The sequence below is a fragment of the Lissotriton vulgaris genome, chromosome 2_1, assembly GCF_964263255.1.
Source record: "Lissotriton vulgaris chromosome 2_1, aLisVul1.2, whole genome shotgun sequence".
In the NCBI taxonomy this organism is placed as follows: Eukaryota; Metazoa; Chordata; class Amphibia; order Caudata; family Salamandridae; genus Lissotriton; species Lissotriton vulgaris.
In genome coordinates this window covers 862,592,589-862,606,941 of record NC_141687.1, presented here as the reverse complement: position 1 = coordinate 862,606,941, position 14,353 = coordinate 862,592,589, and the positions used below count along the sequence as shown (strand labels likewise).

The 14,353-nt window shown below is 44.9% G+C and overlaps 1 protein-coding gene across 1 annotated transcript in view; it reads left to right on the top strand.

Annotated features, from left to right (window-relative positions):
- LOC147731310 (putative methyltransferase DDB_G0268948) overlaps nucleotides 1-12,469 on the top strand; it is a 599,606-nt gene extending 587,137 nt beyond the window's left edge. Inside the window, exon 7 of the mRNA XM_086958721.1 lies at nucleotides 12,313-12,469. Within this exon, the coding sequence (XP_086814847.1) occupies nucleotides 12,313-12,445 (133 nt within the window). The 3' untranslated portion in view covers nucleotides 12,446-12,469. The remainder of the gene's footprint in view (nucleotides 1-12,312) is intronic.
- Nucleotides 12,470-14,353: the final 1,884 nt, after the last annotated feature.

Genomic DNA, 14,353 nt, shown 5'->3' with positions numbered 1-14,353 from the left:
TCATATAAGGTCATTGACCTTATATGAATATATATAGTAGCTATTTGTTAAACCTACTATTTTCTTCCGCATTGGAAACACGTGAGGTACCTAATAAATAACCTTTGCTCCCGATTCTCCAATTTTAGAATTTGCACTTAGTCACTCACTATTATTTTCATTCACACTTTTTTACGCACTGCTTTGCAGTTATCAGTCCATGATCACCTTCCTGAAAACAATCTACACACTGGGGCACCCACTTTATACATCATAAGTGGATGCAAGAATACTCTCCTTGGTGTGAGGAGGCCCAGATGACGACAAGGGCGGTACCAGACGTTAACTGATGGGTACCTTTCAAAATATGGGAGTATCCGATTATGCTTATGTCACGTGTTGTTAAATTGTATAATTTAATTTAGAATAGAGCTACACGACAGACACTGTGTCATGGATTATGTTGTCTAAACCCACAGTTACTCTTTGTTGTTCAGACATTCTAGATCAGCACCACTTCCAACCCACTTTATCTTCCATGGGGAAGTGCCCCAATCGTTACAGCTACCACAACACAATCAGCAAAACCAGGGAAGAGAAAGCAAAAAGATCTGAGGAAACGCTACCTGAAGGATTCAGGTCCAACAGCACTATATTAGGGACTTACTAGTAAAGCAAATATGCCTTTCATGGAGAAACCAATTACCATCCTATTTTAGACCCAGAGCACATGCACTTTAGCACTGGTCAGCAGTGGTAAAGTGCTCAGAGTACTAAAACGAGCAAAAAACGAAGTTCAGCACGCAGTCAAAAACAGGAAGTCAGGAGCCAAAACACAGAGGAAACTACAACAAAAGATTACAGGTCCAATAGGGCCCTTTAATGTTCATTCTCCATTTAAACAGTTTTATGGGGTTGCTTCAGTACCTCCAATACCCCTAGTTCCAATGCAACTGAAAAGAGAAATATACTGGCTTGTAGGCTGTATCAGTGATTTCAAGTTGAACAATCCATCATGATACAGCCAGCGCTCTCTACCCTTGTGAAATTCTCAATTATTTTGTCTCTATATATTATAATTGGGGTTCCCGGTTTTAGTTATTTATTTTTTTAACTTTTATGCCTTTGTCCACATTTATTCTTTGGTAATTTGACCGGTATTTATTCAATTAAATATGTGATTTTGAAAAAATTATGCTTCATCTGGTATATTTCCACTTTTATTTAACTGATGAGGGCACAGTAGCATTTCAGTCCCTGGTAGGTTTTAGTGCTAAAAGAGGAGATGTGCAATGCATCACCCATATGAAATGCTCTCATAGAAAAACATTCACATAGTAAAATAAATGCATGCACATCTGAGGCTGTTTAACGATGCATTAGAAAACCTATTATACTCCCCTCTCAGTCTTCAGAGCCCTTGGCCTGGAAATCATGACTAACAGCTATCCGAATGATGGAAAAGAAGAGTGAGGGCCTCATTTAGAGTTTGTCAGATGGGATGTCAACATGTGATGTATAGCTGTCAAAGTTAGGCTATAGTCTATAATGCACTTGTTATCAGCATATGGGATATTGTGACAGAGCATCTCATCCACCAAACTCTGAATAAGACCCTTATTTTTTTCCACATTTAAAACAATACAGATATCTGAAAAGATGGTTCTTGGTCTGTATTTATGCATAAAAATGGGAAACTGACATCCATAATTAGGATGTATTTACATTTCTCCTACTATCAATGCCAGAGTCCTCCAGGAGTGCTCAATCTGGGTTTGAGCACTTAGAGAAGTTCCCTTTTTAGATTTTGCCTGCACAGCATTTGCGCTGTGCTTGTGAATAGAAATCTTAAAAAGGCTTACAACCCAACCTTGCTTTTTGTTGGTTTGTCTGCTTTCCACTTACTTTTTCTCTATTTCTATTGGCTGTAGCATACTATTTCTCATTATTCCTCTGTGTGTTTCTCTTATCAGTCCCCCACGGCCCAAATTTTACTCTATGCAGATCGGATCGAATCAAAGCGAGGAAAGACGCCAGCAGTCCCACAGTTCTCAGCCTGCGTCCCTGCGGGGAGCCCAACATCGGAGTGAGGAAGACACTGGCAGTCCCAAAGCTCTTATCCGACAGGCCCGCAGACTTCCGCACAGCGGGGAGCCCAATAAAAAGTTCAATTTGAGCCACGGGCGGCAGGCAGGGGGTGTCAGACACAGAGCGCATAGCGTCAGCGCTCCATAGCCTCTCATAGAGCGCAGAACACGGGTTTCGCACCAGCGTTTCAATCTCCAACTGAGTAGGAAAACGAACATCATCAAGAAGCATCCACAAATCATGTCAATTTTCTACTGACAGAATTCTGCCAAGAAATCAATGGTTTCCATGCCAGGCAGCAAGGTCTATAAGGGGCGCATGGTGTTGCAGCTTGAGGTTAGGCTGCCATTGCTTCCCGCTTGAACTATTGGCGTTTAGCACTGCCTCTGTGGCCCGCTCTCTTCCTGCCATTGCTTCCCTGCCTGAAATCTTGGTGTGCAGCGGGAGGATGCGCTGCCATTATTGTTTGCCCCCTGCCTTGGACTTGTTTGAATACAGCGCGAGGACGCGCTACCACCATTTTTTGCTCTTTAGCCACATACAGCCTGAACACTGCAGTGAACTCCAGTTTTTAGCACGAGGATGCGCTGTTGGCATTTTGTCATTTTTTATTATTACGCGACTATAGAAGCGAAGCCCGGGCCAAAGGCGTCCGTGATTGGAAGAGGCTAGGTCATCCCTCCTGGCTGTATCCCTTCACTGGTTCTTAGTATCTACTGTAGGCCTGGGCGAAAACTACGCTATGCTTGTGTAGTTTGCATAGTTAGTGCAACTACGCGCTATGTGAATTGCACATAGCTCAGTTGTTAGAACTGGCTATTTCTGGTTGGCTGAGGCTGACACCAAAGCTAGGCAGAAACCACCATTCTAGTCAGGGCAAGGGAGTCACATGCCAAGATAACCCCTGCTCACCCCCTTTGGGTGCTTGGCACGAGCAGTAAGGCTAAACTCGGAGGCAATGTGTAAAGCATTTGCGCCAGCACACAACAGCAACAACATCCTAGGCACACCACAAAAGGAACTCCACACAAGGTTATATAAAAATAACTTCTGTATTGTAAAAACACATCAGATAGAAGTCACACATGTACATTGTGACAACTGGCACAGGCAATATTCACAAGGGATTATTTACAGGACAGGGCCACATGGGCCACTGTCAGAATCAACACTTTGAGAAATGGAATAAGTATAGCACAAAATAACAGTTATAAATCACAACCAGTAACTACTGGTAAAGGTAGGTATACACTACGCAATAATAATAACCATAGGCCTAGATCACGCATGGACACATAACCTCTCTAGTATAACTATACTAGGCAAAACACCAACACCTAAGAATAAAATACATTTAGGGGTATAGGTAAGAACACATTACACATGATGCAAAACCAACATTCAGAGGTGTAGGGAAGGAAAGACACATGATGCATAAAACATACATTCAGCGGTGTAATAACATGGCACATGATGCATCAATCATACATTCAGAGGTACCCGAGAAAAACACATGATGCCTAAAACATTCAGAGGTGTAAGGAAGGAAAAACACATGATGCATAAACCAACACATTCAGAGGTGTAAAATCAAGGATGACACATGATGCATAAAACATTCAGAGGTGCCAGAACATAACTCAATAGCGCAAAAACACATTAGGCAATTACCATCACATAGATAATCATATTGCGTCTAAATAAAATCACATACCAGCCCCCATCTAATAAAAGGGACTAAAGATCCCTGTTGTCCAGAATGTCAGGGCGCGCTGCCATGCAGCGCCAGTCAGGGGTGTGCCACTGGCGCAAAACCTAAACGTTGCAGGTGCCCACTACTTGCTGGGCACCTGAGGACAATCACAAGGGCATAAACGTTGCAGCTGGCACTAAGTGCTGTGCAGCTGTAGCACGCCTGGCACCATTGTACCACCTCTGTCCCACACAGTGACTCTGTCTCTCTTGCGCCTAAACGGTGCAGCTGCCCACTAATTGCTGGGCAGCTGAGACATCAACAAACTGCGCCAGGGCCTTCACTGGCCCTGGACATCTGCTCCAAAATGTTGGAGCCCACACAGGCTCTGGGCAACCCACTGCACCCCAGGAGCCCACTGCCCCCTTACACAATCATAGGTGCCCCCAAACGTTGGAGCTCTCAGGCTCTGGCCACCAAAATGCGGCTTGGGCTCTCACTGGCCCTCTGTAAACAAATGCCCCCAACGTGGGAGCTACAAGGGACCCTAGAAATAGACTTGCCCCCTCTGGGCACAGAAAAACGAATATGGCCCGACGTTCGAGCCACGGGACTCAGGAAATGCCCAACATAGCTTGGGGGCGGCCCACTACCATCCGGGCCGCCCTACATGACCCCCGCTACTGTGCACATCATTGGAGCGGCCCGCCTTAGCTCACAGGGCCGCTCAGACTCAGGTACTGCCTTCACCAAGGCCTGGGCCTCTCTGGGCCCGGGGGTACCACACCCGCCCGGGAACATACGACACACAGCGGAGCCTTCCACCTCCCCCCCCACGGGGGACTCCCATCTAGGCTGCTTCCCCAGCGGCCTACTCACTGGGCCTCGGGCGGCGCTTCTGGCGAGCAGCGCGGAGGGGCAGGCACCGGCATTGTGCCTCGCGCCCCCTCCGCAAGACACAGGCCGCACGTCTTCTCCCGGGGCTCCCATCCACTCATGGGAGCCCCGCACCGGCACTCGAGGAGGCGGGGTGGGCTCCTGTCCTCCTCCAGATGCCGATCAGCTTCGCCTCTCTGCCGCACTTCCTCTTCCGTCCGCGGCCCCGCCAACAACCTGGCAGGCCGCCGCGGCCATTTATCAAAAACGGCTCGGGCTGCGGTGGCGATTCAACGGAGGCAATAACGAGGGGTGGGCACCCTCAAAGGTAAAAATAAACATAGAAGCGAGGTGGGCACTCGCTAAATAATTAAATAAATGCGGGCAAAGTCGCAGGGTAGGCACCTGCCAAACCTCACGCAAAATGCGTGATGGCGACACGCTCGGATTTATGCAAAAAGCGCTCTCAAGGCGCTGGGGGGCCCAGGCAGCACCTAAAGTCCCCAGAGATGACCCCTACACCAAGAAGGGTCCACAGAAGTCCTGGACCTAAAAATAAAGGTCCTGGAGGCAAATTCAAGCAAAGGGGATCCCAAGAAAGAAAAGATCCTCCAGCATCCATCAGGAATCCAGGGGCTGGGCAGGGCCCAGGGATTCCCCTGGGCCCAAGCAGCAGCACGCCCCTGGTAGGATTCAAGTCAGAAACAAGAACAAATTGTAAGGGGACACATCCCCTTTTCATACTGTAAATTCCTTTGTCTAGCAGGGTGCAGGCAGTGTGAGAGCCAGCTAGAACTGGTTATAGGGAATTCCTTTCACTGACCAGGTTAGGGACATCAGACGCACCCCAGGGGGTGGAGCCAGCATTGTGTGGGGAAAACCCAGCCTCATTCAGGACCCTCAAACCAGACGGTCAATCCACAAACAGGCCCAGGCTCACTCCTCCCCTCACATCAGCATGCTAAACACTCCATTCACCACCGGGGCAGACCCTCCCAGACTCTTGGAGCCAGGCTCACCAGCCAGCCTCAGCCAATCACACTCAAGACACAAATTACACAAATATGCCAACTTCTAGAAGTGGCACTTCTACACTAGACACAATCATGCCGCATATACCATTACGCAGCATTCAATCTCACGAGTTCGCACATATCAAACTCGCCCCTGCACTCCCCACACATCAGGAACTACCATGGGCATACATATTCCCCATTCATTCCTATGGGAGGGCAGGTCACTCACCACACATACACAGAGAGCTCACGCACTTTACACTGTACCACAGTGAAAAAATGCGCAGAGGCCTAAAATCACCAACACCAGGTCACAGAAACAGGCTAGGAAAAAGCAAAAAGTCCCGGGGTGAACCTGCCTAAAGGGCTGGGTCCAACAACAGTGCAATAACGCGTAGCATAGCAGGCATTTTTTGCTTGCTTGCGGTTCTCATCGTCAAGTTGGCGGCCAAGAGCGAGCAAAATGAAATCCCGGCGAGACTTTTTCCTTGTTTGCGATCAGCAACATCAAGTTGCCAACCACAAGCATGGAAAATAAACCTCTCGGCGAGATTCCCAATGCAGGAAGGTCAGGTTTCTCATTGCGAGTAGTCACATATGCTTGCGACCGCTCGCGATGGGAAACTACCAGTCAGCATTGAGAAAGCTGCGGCTCAGTAAAAATCTAATGGAGCGGCAGAAAACGACCGCTTGCACTGTGCAAGATGCCGTTTGCAATGATTGCACAGTGCGGACAAGCATCTGGCACTGTGCAATTATTATGAACAGTAAACTACGCAGTTTGCAGAGTGCTATGTGTAGCTCGCGTAGTGCGAAGTGCACTTTGCGTAGCTATGCGTAGCGCCACTACGTGAACTACGCCCATGGTTAGTATGCCAAACAGCAGAAATAGTCAAGCCTACCTCCTTCAATGACCACAAGTCCTGATTGTCTGGGTGGCCACAGGCATCAGATCTGCCCGTGGCCTCCCAGACAATCAGGACTTGTGGTCATTGAAGGAGGCAGGCTTGGCTATTTCTGCTGTTCGGCATACCATTTTGGCCAGAGTAATCCTCATACAGACTCATATAGACTCTTAGTGGGGGCCGTGATGGAAACGCTGGACTAATACTATGAGCATCCTCATTCCCGGGGTTACACATCTGTTTATCCTGCACGTATTGGCTTCACATCAGTTCTAAAAAGTTATGGGGAGGCGGAAGTTACAAACTGCCTCTGCAGGGGCAAAGGTTAGCTCTAATGCTACTATTACAACTATGGATTCTTTTCTGCTGAGGGCGGCAGCTGTAATTGACAAGGAGATCGAGCTATTGAACAGACGCCTTTCTAGGTCACCATCTAACAGCCTGTATTCAACATCTGTCGGCCCTAGGGTACCCCTGGTGGAGGCTATCACTGAACACCTGAGTTCCAACTCAGGAGTTCCAACTCAGTATCCAACTGTTCTGGGTCGCGTGACGGCTCTCAGGCCAATGATGGGTTACCTTCTTTGCCGGAAGACCCTTTTAAGCCTGAGCACAGGCCTCTTTCTCCCATCATCATAATAGAAAACAGGGAGAGCAGTGTTCTTCACTCTTTACAAGGGAACGATTGTAACTTTACAAAAAAAACATGTGGATACACATCTACCTCCTAGTAGTGAGTGTACTCAACTGCCCGCAAAGGGGACTCCTAAGTCCTGTGTGGGCACCAAAAGGAAACTCCAAACTATTTGGGGCAAAGCCAAGAAACCTAAATCTAACCCAGTCACTAAGCCCATGGTTTCTCCGCCTGTAGCTATGAATATAGATCCTTCGGTGGCATTAGAAGCCTTCCAAGCTATAATGACCAGTCTGTTGGACACCAAGCTGGGTCCCATCCTTGAGAGGTTAACCATGATCGAGAAATGCCTAGCAGCGCGTAATCGGTCTGATCAACTTGCAATATCAGGTGTGCCTAGTGATAATTTAGGACTCAGTAATGTAATTGATTCAAGTTTACCGACATATCCTCACGGGCAGATCTGCCTGTCATGTATCTTTTGAACAGGTTTTTAAGTTCATACTGTATTTTTAGGCCCTGGAGAATGTCAGTGAGCTAAGCAGCCCACCCCTCATCTCACTTTTAGAAATTGAGAGAAGGCATGAGCCGCAGCGTTCCCCAGGGACACACACTGCGACTTAATTACTCAACAGTAATATCCGACTACTTGTGAAGTTATCATGCTTTCCAAAACGGGGTTTCACACAAAAATGTAAAATATAATCATTATTGCTAATTTGTTTTTTATTATGTCATTACTGCTAATGAGAATATAGTATGTAGAATTATTGCTGCTATTTCTTATTATTACGAAGCATTCACTTTATATGCATGCAAGGTTCAACATAAAAAATATCAAAAATTGCGAACAATAATAACATTAAATTTGAATCGCAGACTGGTTAAGACTTAGACACACTGAGCTTCAGCCTCATTTTACTAAAATAACTACAAAAGGTAATATTTCATAACTTTTTACTTTTTTCTTTAATCTCATACCTCATTTATGTCATGAATCGCGAGACACTGCTTGAATTTTGTGTAATAAAAAAAAATGGAAAAAGAACACACTCTTTTTTTGCGGCATCTTCGTATATGTCAGTTCCATTCACCCTTTACCCACACCAGCAGCTTAAAGTGAGAAATCATTTTAGAGCACGTTCCTTCATCGAAATTAACGCCTTTCTAAAAGCGCTTCTAAGGGAAATCTGTGAGGCACATTCCTCACAGACTCCAGGAGTAAAGGCCAAATATTTGTGACCTCCATGTGCCCAGCCTCAGCTCCAGTAACATTTGGCCCTCAGCGCCCACGACTGTTATTGTTACGTGGATGGCATGGTGCCAACCAAGGCCTGGCCAGGTGGCTCCAAGCATATGTCCAAGCATTGGTAGCATATGTCCACTGCCTATGGATATTCTGTGCCTAGGCACATTGTGACCCATCGGTGGCTCATGGCACGCCATCCCACGTCCACAGGTTCTCTTCCTCACAATGGGTCGGCAAATGCCAGGTGAGTGAGAAAACAAGTAGACGGAGTTAACAGGTGGTATAATCCGCATTCACGCAGGCATTATTTCTTTGTAATCCTTTTGGTAATTCATGTCCAGGCTATTTTGTTCTTGGTACTTTCTCTCTAAGGACCTTGGGCCTCCTTTATGAGGCCTTGGTCAGTTTTGAGCTTCCGATGCGTCACTTTTTGTGACTCATCGGTGGCGTAAAACATGCCTCCTGTTGCTCACGATTTACAAAGTGACGCATCTAAGAAGATGCGTCACTTTGTAAACCCCTCCGCTACATTATACCTGCTTCAGGTATAATGTATGCAGGGGGGGCGTTCTCCCACAAAAAGCCTCGTAGAAGTGACGCAGGGAAATCTATGAGATTTCACTGCGTCACTTCCGGGACGCCATTGCGTCAAAATCTTGCACCGGCCTCACAGCAGTAAGACTGACGCAGTCCTATTTCACATGGGGCTTGCCCCATGTGAAAGGACGCATTGCTGGAGTTGCGTCACTTTGTGACACACACCAGCAATGTGTCACTTTTGCGCTTACAGATACGTCAGAAATACGGACATATCTGTAACTCCTTGCGGCATGATGCGTCATACATTAAATATGACGCCTCAGGTATGTTGCAAGGAGTGCGCACTGAGAAGTGAGGCATCGCTGCTTTCACGCAGCTATGCGTCACTTCTCATAAATGAGGCCCCTTGTGTCAAGCTGGTCTCATACAGTGACAATCACTGCTAGAATACAACCACATTCCCTGAATGTAACTGGAGCCAACTGTGCACATTCAATGAATGGAACTCGTGTCATGTTGTGCACATACAGTAAAATCCCCTTGAACAAAAGAACCACATTCAATGAACGTAACTGGAGCCTACTGTCAATATTCAATGAATGCAACTCGTGCCACCTTGTGCACATACAGTAACAATCACTGCTATCCATACAACCACATTCAGGGAATGTAACTGGAGCCAACTTCTGTACATTCAGTGAATGCAACTCGTGCCACGATTTGCACATCAGTGAACGTCACAGGTAATAATACTAATGTAAGCACATTTCGTCAAAGTGGCTCTGGTCAATTCATGCTCACACAAAAAATGTAACTTTAACTTGTGTCAGTCCAGGCACACCAATGAAAATGATGAATATTAATGTATACGCATTGAAAAGTAACAACATCAGCGTTAGTTCCTTTTTTGCTCTATTGAGAAACTTTTTGGAGGAACCAGCATTTCCTTTTTTGCCTTTGTAATAAATTATTGAAAGATTTACATCTGAAAAGAATTTGAAGCATCGGTGTGCATGTGGTGTAATGGCTAGAGCGGCCAACTGTGAAACTGGGCTCCACATAGTACGATTCTTAAGAAAGAAAAACTAGTCATTGGTGGTTGCTGCAGTGTGACTGCAAACAACTGCTGCATTTGTGTTTGGAGGGGGAAAGAGGGGAGGTTGATAACGTGATGGTTTCCAGCAATCAATAAAAAGCTTTTGCAATGCGATAGGTCTCGGCCGGCTACTCCGTTTCTTTAGACGAGCCACATCTAAAGAAAGGTGTGAGGCAGCTATTAAAGTGAAAGCTTGTTATAGGGTGCTTTTTTGTAAAAGTGCCCATGGCACGCTTTCACTTTAATGTCAGCAGGGCACCTTTTTTTTAGACGCAGCTTGTTTAAATAAAGTGAAAGCACGGCATGGGGCGCTTTTACAAAAAAAGCATTTTGTTTTCTAACTTGAGAAACAAATGTTTTTTTCATAAAAGCACTCCATCCCGCGCTTTCACTTTAATATCGTTCATGTCTAAAAGAAAGTGTCAGGGTCCCCATTAAAGGTAAAGCGCTGAATGGGGCATTTGTAAAAAAAAAAAAGTAGTAGTCCATAAACAAATAGATAAAAACCTACATTGTAAGGAAACTGTAGTTGGCTGGTGCTCTTGGTTTACAAACGGAACTGATGTATCAGGAGCACCGGCCAATAAGGAGCCAGGAAACATAAGCAATAGAGTTCTAAACCAATGGCAGGCAGCAGCTGTTATTACATTCCATAGAGTGATTACAGCAGGTCCTGCAGACAGAGCATGTGCACTGATGCTTGACCTAAAAACTGATGGAGGTCGGCATTATCCCCCGCAGTTTACCCATTCAGGACAGATGGAAAGAGTTCTGATATCCCAAATCCTCAAAGACATGAAACAGCCATTGCTTCACTAATTAATGCTTTGACCAGGTTAGGTGAGTTTAATTTAATCAAAAGAAAACTCAGTTAACACATTTCTAAAAGTTTGCTATGCTGCAAATTAACCACACAAAATCACCCTGGAAAAATGGGAAAAAGAATAAAGTCTTTAAAAAAGCAAACTGATTTATTAAAAAGGCAATCATTCATTTGAAATAAAAAAGAATGTGTGACATAAAAGAATGAATTACTAGAAAAACGGTTTCTTGAAAAACAGTTCTGAAACTAATAGTAATTAATTGTAAGTCCAGCAGGAAGAGTTCCATAATTTGCATTCTAGCTAATTTGTACGCTCATAGCTTTAGCTACATTAGGTATTAACTGGCAATAAATTAAACATAGACTCTTCTTCGCTTCACTGGAAGAAAACCATGTACTTATAAAGTTAGAAGCCTGCGTTATGAACAAATGCAACAAATATGTAGGGCTACTGACAATTACATCTCATTCCATTTGTTATATGCTATCTGTGGTATACGGTGTTAAGATGTTGCCTTTCACCATGCACCTTCCAGATGCATCAATGCACTTAGGGTGCACTTTGCGGTTTTAGCACTCTAGTCATGCAAAATCCACAACTCCACATGCAGAAGCAAAAGACACAATCATAAAGTTGTTCCTGACCTAGAAGCAGGGTCGTATTGGGACCAAAAATAGGCACAGGCACCCCCAAACAAAGTGCCTGACATTTGCGAATTGCAACCTTAGGTGAAGCAGTGCTTTTTAGGTTTCGCATTTGCATGCATTTCTGCTTAGATACACTTGTGATCTTACACTTTCCTGATTAGCCTACATGGGATGCGTAAATAAATATAACTATATTAAAAGGCTCCTTTTTTGTGGTACATAAAAGGTATCAAAAGTATCCTCAAATTAGTGATTCGTAAAGCATCTCTTTGTTGAAAATTGTCTTTGAGTTTTTAAACAATGTATAGGATTAGTACCCTTGAATGAGTTTTATTTGAGGGACTCCCACAGCCTCACTTTCATTGTGTCTGGACTCTGTATTACGTAGATAGATGAGGCTGGGCTGAGTTCTCTCTGACACTGAATGCCCTACGGCATGGTTTCTTCCTTACATGTTTCCAACAGTGAAATACTTGGTCTGCTTTTCCCATTTCTAGGCTGGGCCTGCACAGCGCCTGTATTTAATATAAATCTTAAAAGGGGCTTCAGTAACTTATATTGCACAACTTCTCACAAAGCTACAACTTAGAAAAAAAACAGCTTATTATTAATCACATAGACAAAACCTATTGCATTTACCAATGCTTGTTCTATTTGAATTTTCCCAATCAGAAGAGCTTTTCCTGTCTGATCTGGTGCCAGTCTTCTATGTTATTGAACAAACAGGACATCTTGACGCAAACTTGTTTCCTTTCCTTATCACAGGATTCTAGAAACCTTGGGCGTCACTTCCATGGATACGAAGATGGACTTTGTGGCCCAATATTACAGTGTGCTGGCCCGAAAACCTGCTGAGGACCAATGGGGGCTGGTGACAATTGAAAATGGTGGGGCTTAAAAGTTTGTGGAGCACAAGCATAGCAAGCGGGCCTGAATGTTATACAAGGAGTTCGAGAGGGGGAGGAATGCTCCAGCGGAAAATATTTGAAAGAGTGGGTAAATGGTGTATTTTCAAGTAAATATGAGAAAGCTAAAAGGTTAATAAAGCACTTATGAAATTATAATTATGACATCAATCAAAAGATTTCAATGAGCCATTTCAAGGTCTCTGCGACCTTTAGTGTGTGTGTGTGTGTGTGTGTATGTAATATGGGTGTCTGTGTGTAATGTAGGTGTAGTGGTACCCCATATCATTCGGGAAATGGTAACACCTTCTGTTTTCCATCAACATTATGCCATGCTTGTGTAATGTGGGAGGAAGGGTCTCCATATTGCCCAGGAAATGGAGGCAAGTCAAGGTTTCCATGCCCTTCATTTCAGGGTGTGTTTGTGTATTGTGGAAGAGTAGGGTTCCCCCTTCATTCAGGAGATTGAAGCACCTTGGGGCCACCAGCATCTTCTGATGGTTTGTGTAACCTTGTAACAACAAAGAACCCCTCATGAAATTGTGAACCTCGAAGACTCCATTAGTTTCAAGGCATCTATACTAATATAATAAAGTGAGAGCCCAAACCTTTGAGGCGGGTAATCTCAGGAACCACAGCACCAATCACAACACCCAATGCAGCGTTGTAAAGGGCAGTTGCAGCAGAAGGACATAGGCTATGCAGACGCCCACCATATACATTTAAAAGGTGAAAGAACTGTGCCAGCAAAGTAGTCCCTTGTGGGCCTGTCTGCGTTGTGCTGTGGGTGTGTGCTGGGGGCGTGACAAATGCTGGGGGTGTGTGGTACGTTCCGCCCTTCATGCCATGTCTCATATCGTGTGCTGTGGGCATGTGCTGGGGGCGTGGGCGTGTGCCGGGCGTGGGATTACGAAGAAAAAAAGCGAGCGTTGTGCCCAATATTTCATTGTTTTTTCTTCCCAGGTTCTGTACATTTCAGCTCCGAGTGTCCACCCTGCTCCCTTTAAATACCCCTGCACCCCATAATCATAATCCACCCTTACTCCTTAAAATACCCCAACACCCTAAAACACTAACCCATCTTAACCCTATCAATATACCCTGTACCCCAAAACCCAAACCTAGCCCTGAACCCTTAAAATACTCCTGTACCCCAAAACCCAAACCTAGCCCTGAACCCTAAAAATACCCCTGTACCCCAAAACCCAAAACTAGCCCTGAACCATAAAAATAACCCTGTACCGTCAAAATCCAAACCTACCCCTGAACCCTAAAATACCCCTGTACCCCAAAACCCAAACCTAGCCCTGAACCCTAAAAATACCCCAGTACCCCAAAACCCAAACCTAGCCCTGAACCCTAAAAATACCCCTGTACCCCAAAACCTAAACCTACCCCTGAACCCTAAAAATACCCCTATACTCCAAAACCAAAGCCTAGCCCTGAACCCTAAAAATACCCCTGTACTCCAAAAACCCATACCTATCCCTAAACCCTAAAACTACCCCTGTACCCCGTATCCCATAACTATATCTGAACCCTTAAAATACCCAAACACCCCAAAACATATACCTCAGTACCCCAAAACATATACCCCTATACTCATACTTACCTTATCCAAACAAAAAAAAAACATGCTTTTACCATTCATGCATTTACAACGAATTTTGTTGTAAATGTATGTGTGGTAAAGCATATAAAATGTAATGCCATGCGTTATAATGTCATTGCGGAGTCATGGTACTTTCGTAATGAAAGTTTGCAGAGTGATGGTATGCGAAAAGAAAGTTGCGGAATAATGAGTGTTTACCCTCCCCTGGTAAGTACATTGGTGGCACGGCGGCCCACATCTCTAGCAAAATACTCATATTTTTTTCACCACCGATTTGAAAAATGCACAG